General features: G+C 45.0%; 1 protein-coding gene across 1 annotated transcript; it reads right to left on the bottom strand.

The window, feature by feature from the left end:
* Positions 1-772: 772 nt before the first annotated feature.
* LOC143568215 (uncharacterized) lies at positions 773-2,098 on the bottom strand. Its single transcript, XM_077054423.1, has 2 exons — positions 1,755-2,098; positions 773-1,595 (listed from the first exon to the last, which is right to left on the bottom strand). The coding sequence occupies exons 1-2, from the start codon at positions 2,096-2,098 to the stop codon at positions 773-775; spliced, it is 1,167 nt and encodes a 388-aa protein (XP_076910538.1).
* Positions 2,099-5,202: the final 3,104 nt, after the last annotated feature.

Below are 5,202 nucleotides of genomic sequence, written 5' to 3'. Positions count from 1 at the left end.
TCGAGGGATCTCAGTCCCATCCAACTTTTCCAACTTGTAGGCACCTTTAAATAATACTTGTTTGATTTATAAGGTCCCTCCCAAGTTGGGGCTAACTTGCCCGGAGGCTCCTGACCGGAAGCCTCGTTGTTGCGGAAAACAAAGTCTCCCGCATCAATTCGCAAGTCTGGACCCGCGGGTTGTAATACTTCTGAAGCTGTCGCTTATATTTGTGCTCGCGGATCGATGCTAATTCTTTTCTTTCTTAAAGTAAATCGAGATTCATTATGAGTTCGTGATCATTATCATCAATTAACAGAACCCTCGCGGATGGAATCCCGATTTCTGTCGGGATCATGGCTTCGGTGCCATAGGTTTGACTAATCGGCGTCTCCGAGTTACTAGAGTTCTTTTGGGTGCGGAAGGCCCAAAGTACATGGGGCAATTCGTCAACCCAACCCGTCCGTTTAGTACCTAACCTTGCCTTGATCCCTTCTTTGATAGTTCGGTTGGTCCTTTCGACCCGACCATTTACTTGAAGTTCTTTCAACCATTCCTGTAGTACACTGTCAGCAAATTGGGTCCCATTGTCACTTACCAATTCTTGCGGGAGACCAAACCGGAAAACGATGAATTCCCAAAGGAATTTTTTCACGCTTGAAGCCGTTATTGATGCAACCGGTTTGGCTTCCACCCACTTGGTGAAGTAATCAATGGCCACTATCAAGATTTTGACTCGTCCCGGGGCTTCTGGGAAAGGTCCGATAATATCAATAGCCCATTTTTGGAATGGCTAGGCAGATGTTACCGGAATCAGCTCGTTTTTTGGACGCAAGGTGTTGGGGGCATGTCGCTGGCATGAATCACACTTCCTGATTTCTTGCACAACGTCCAAATGCATGCCGTGCCAATAGTACCCTGCGTTCATGATCTTCGCAATTGTCATTCTTGGTCCCGCGTGTAACCCGCAAATGCCTTCGTGAATTTCTCGAATTAGGTAATTTGCGTCTTCCGCGTCTAAACAACGTAACAGCGGACCAAGGAATGATCTCTGGTACAAGATGCCATCAGTCATCTGGTAATTCAAAGCTTTGTGCTTGATCTTCCGAGCATCAGCCTTTCCTGCTGGAAGTGCTCCGGAAGATAAGTAAGCTTTAATGGGCGTCATCCAAGATTCAACGCCTGTTTTGATTACCAGGACTTGGTTTTGTGGAACGGATGGATGATCTAGAACTTCCACACGAATATCTTTGGCAAAATGCTCAAAATTCGTAGAAGCTAGCTTGCTAAGAGCGTCCGCCGATTTGTTCTCACTCCTCTTAATGTGAACAGCATTGAAGGAAGAGAATTGGCAGATCAAGACCCTCGCTTGTGACAGATAAGATGCCATGACGTCATTTTTGGCTTCATATGTTCCATTAATCTGTCCCGCAATTAGCATTGAATCCACCCGAGCTTCCAAATGTTTCACCCTAAGCTTTTTCGCTATCCGCAAGCCTACCAGGAAGGCTTCATATTCCGCCTCATTGTTAGTACTTTTAAAGTCTAACTTGATGGCGTATGTAAATTCATACCCCTCAGGGTTGACTAGCCTTAAGCCTGCACCTGATTCCTCGCTGCTTGAAGCTCCGTCCGTGAACAATGACCAAACTTGCCATTGTTCCGGAGGTGCTTGGGGTTGTTGTTCGATTAAACATTCTTGTTCTTTGTGCTGTGGGACTTCCGTGACGAAGTCTGCCAGCACTTGCCCTTTGATTGCCGGTCTTGGTTTATACTCTATCGAGTGTTCACCCAATTTGATGGCCCATTTTTCCAGTCGCCCAGATAATTCGGGCTTACTCAACACGTTCTTGAGCTTGTATCCCGTTAACACCTTGATGGGATGACCCTGGAAATATCTACAGAGCCGACGGGCTCCGTATACTAATGCAAAGACCAACTTTTCCAACATCGAGTATCTTGATTCCGGGTCTGACAATGTTCTACTGACGTAATAGATCGGTGTTTGAACATTTTTCCTATCTGTCAGTAAGACAGCCCCTACGGCAATGTTAGACGCCGACAGATTTAGTGTTAATGGTTCACCCGCGTGTGGAGCTGTTAGCGTGGGTAATTCCATTAAACACTTCTTGACTTCCTGGAATGCTTGTTCGGAGTCCGGAGTCCATCTGAATTATGCCTTTTTAAGACAGTTTCTCAATGTTGAGATGAACCGGGTTAGATTTAGCAGCATGGTTTGCCAGAAACATGTTTAAAGCTACCAATCTACTGTTAAGTGTTTGGACTTCTTTGAAGGATGCGGGAGATGACATGCGGGCTACTGCTTGAACTTTGTCTGGATTGGCCTTGAAACCCGCACTTGTAACGATTACCCCGAGGAACTTTCCTTCCTCCATCCTAAAGGAACACTTTGCTGGATTCAGTTTCATATTAATGCTTCTCAAAGTTTTGAAAGTTTCCTCTATGTCCCTCAACATTTGATCCTCTTCGGTTCTTTTGATCACTAAATCATCCATATAGACTTCGAGATTTCGACCTATTTGACCTTTGAAGGCCTGATCCATCAGTCTTTGGTATGTGGCACCCGCATTCTTTAACCCGAAAGGCATCATTCTGTAACAGAAAGTTCCTTGATCGGTGCGGAATGCTGTCTTGTCCTTGTCACCAGCTGCCATATGAATCTGGTGATACCCTTTGTAGGCATCGAGGAAGCACTTGAATTTGAATGGGGCCACGACATCTAATTTCAATTCGATCTCTGGAAGTGGGTAACAATCTTTTGGACATGCCTTGTTTAGATCTTTATAGTCTATACACATCCTCCACGTTCCGTTGCTTTTCGGGACCATTACCGGGTTGGCTACCCATGTATAATATTTGATTTCTCGTATGATACCGGCATGGAGAAGATCTTGTACCTGCTCGTTCATGGATTTTGTTTGTTCCGGGCCCATTTTTCGTTTCTTTTGCACTATCGGGGTGATCAATGGATTCACCTTTAATTTGTGCTCCGAAATGCTCCGCGGGACACCGGTCATGTCCGCGGGTTGCCATGCGAAAATGTCTATATTTTTGGTCAATAATTGCTTCAAAAAGGTTCGGACGATCTCAGAAATAGCCGGACCAATTATCACAGTTTGGTCAGGAAATTGCTTATTAAGAACCCATTTCTCTGGTTCAGTTCTCTGGGTTTGTTTTGGGATCTTGTTTGGTTTTGAACTGTCCGTTGTGAAGCAATGACGGTTGACATGAATTATCGCTACACCTGTGCGGGTTGGGACCCCTACTGCCCAGTGAGCTGTGTACGGATGAGCTTGAAGTCACCAGTTGTTTCTCGTCCAAGAATAATGTCATGTTTGGAGATTGCCGGTAAGACTAAAAATTCGACTTCCTCAGTTCTTGAGTGGACCCCGTCACTAAGTGTGATCGGGAATGTAATGACACCCCGTGGGTGCAGTATTTCTCCACCAAACTCGGAAACAGGTGCATGAATAGGTCGCAATCTTTCTTTATCATCTTCCTCAAGCTACTCAAAGCATTGTTCGTACATAATGTCATATGTACTACCAATGTCAAAGAACACATATTGCGACCGATAGTGTCCGAACAAAGCAGTAATTATCAAAGGATTCTTATTGACCGATAGTGGAAAAATGACTGGCTCATTCTTCCATTCCTCATCCGCAAACTCTTTCCTCTTACTACTGATCTTTTGTCCTCCCTGAATCATGTGGACGTTCAAATCTTTTATTTGCCTTTTGGCCGGGCCCTGGTTATCCTTTGCGGGTGGTTTACCAGTCCCTGGTCTTACACTTTTGACCAGATGATCCAACTTTCCGTTCTTTACAGCTGCCTCAATTTCATTCCTTAGGGCTACACACTCGTTCGTGTTATGCCCTATGTCATTTTGATACGTTCAATGTTTTTTATTATCAAGGAACGACTTCCTCGGTAATGGTTGTGGTTTGCGGAAGGTCAAATTCTCAGTTGTGAGGATTTCTGAAGGAGTTTTCGACAGCTGTGTCCAACTACTGTTGGAAGATCGTGCTGGAAAGTTACGCTTGTTCTTCATGCCAATCAAAGATCTCGCATCGAAATGCTTTCGTTGCTTTGTGGTCGGTTACAGCCTTGACCAGATTGTTCCTTTAGCTTGTCTATTTGGTCTTGGAGTCTGAAACTCAACCCTTGGTAGTTGCTTCTGGCTGCTGGATCCCAATGTTTTTTCAGTTCTTGCAAACAACTTAGTTGCTGTCATGATTTCATCCCAAGACTCGGGCATTCCGTCCTTTTCAGTTGGTGTGCGGATCAAGGCATCACTATGGACATTTTTGCGGAATGCTCCCCGCAACATATCTTCACTAACCCCCCCAATGTTAAGGCTCTCGTTATTAAAACGAGTAATGAAGTCCTCAATGGATTCATTATTTCGCCTTTCAACATCCAATATTTCAGAAGGATCACGTGTATGCTTTCTTTGTTGGCTGAAATGTTGGGAGAATTTTGCTACAAAATCCTTCCAACTTTTAATCTGTCCACATGGTAATTTCTCAAACCATTCTCGCGCCGCTCCAGTGAATGTTAGTGCAAACATGTGGCACCAATATGGAAGAGTCCAACCACTGACTCCTCCTACTGCTTCAAATCTCAGCAAATGATCATTGGGATCCGTCATCCCACTATATGTTCCAACGGATGTTGGAATTTTTGCGTTTATCGGGAATGGAGCCGTTGCGATGGCCGGAATGAACTTCGATTTTTCTGTGAAAGATTCCGGACGGTATGGTTTAAGAAAATAATGTTCAGCACTACTATAGTATTCCGCATGGCGGACAACCGGTCGCGGGTAACTAGCCCCTCCGTATGAAGGGAGGCGGCTATCCCCGCTATAATAACTACCGTGCGGGTGATAGGTTGAATCATGTCCATCTAGTTCGTCCTCATAGGATGGTACCCACATATCTATGCGGGGACGAGGACGTAACCTCCGGATCTCACCTAGGTTTTATTCTGGTGGTTGGCTATACTGAATGTGACTTCCCCGTATGGGTGGGGAAACTGATCTACTGGGAGAGTCATCGTACGTCAGAATACGAGCATGGAAACGCTCATTTCGTACCCTACGTTCGTACTCAGCAACCGGACTTTCTTGTTGAATGCGGAGCCATTCATCTGGAGATAAGAGTCCTTCAGATCTAGAGTTATGCTGCCGAACTCTCCTTGAAG

Source organism: Bidens hawaiensis, unplaced genomic scaffold (genome assembly GCF_021521415.1).
Source record: "Bidens hawaiensis isolate Kalapana, Puna unplaced genomic scaffold, B.hawaiensis_p1.1 tig00023841_1, whole genome shotgun sequence".
Classification (NCBI taxonomy): Eukaryota; Viridiplantae; Streptophyta; class Magnoliopsida; order Asterales; family Asteraceae; genus Bidens; species Bidens hawaiensis.
Note: the sequence above shows the minus strand (reverse complement) of the source record. Positions and strands in the feature narration are given on the sequence as shown.

What these genes read in the sequence shown, in the direction of transcription:
- LOC143568215 (XM_077054423.1), bottom strand. Translation starts at nt 2,098, where the DNA reads ATGGAATTACCCACGCTAACAGCTCCACACGCGGGTGAACCATTAACA. An exon ending in TTGGGTGAACACTCGATAGA is followed by an intron (nt 1,596 to 1,754) that starts GTATAAACCAAG and finishes AGCTTCAAGCAG; the next exon opens with CGAGGAATCAGGTGCAGGCT.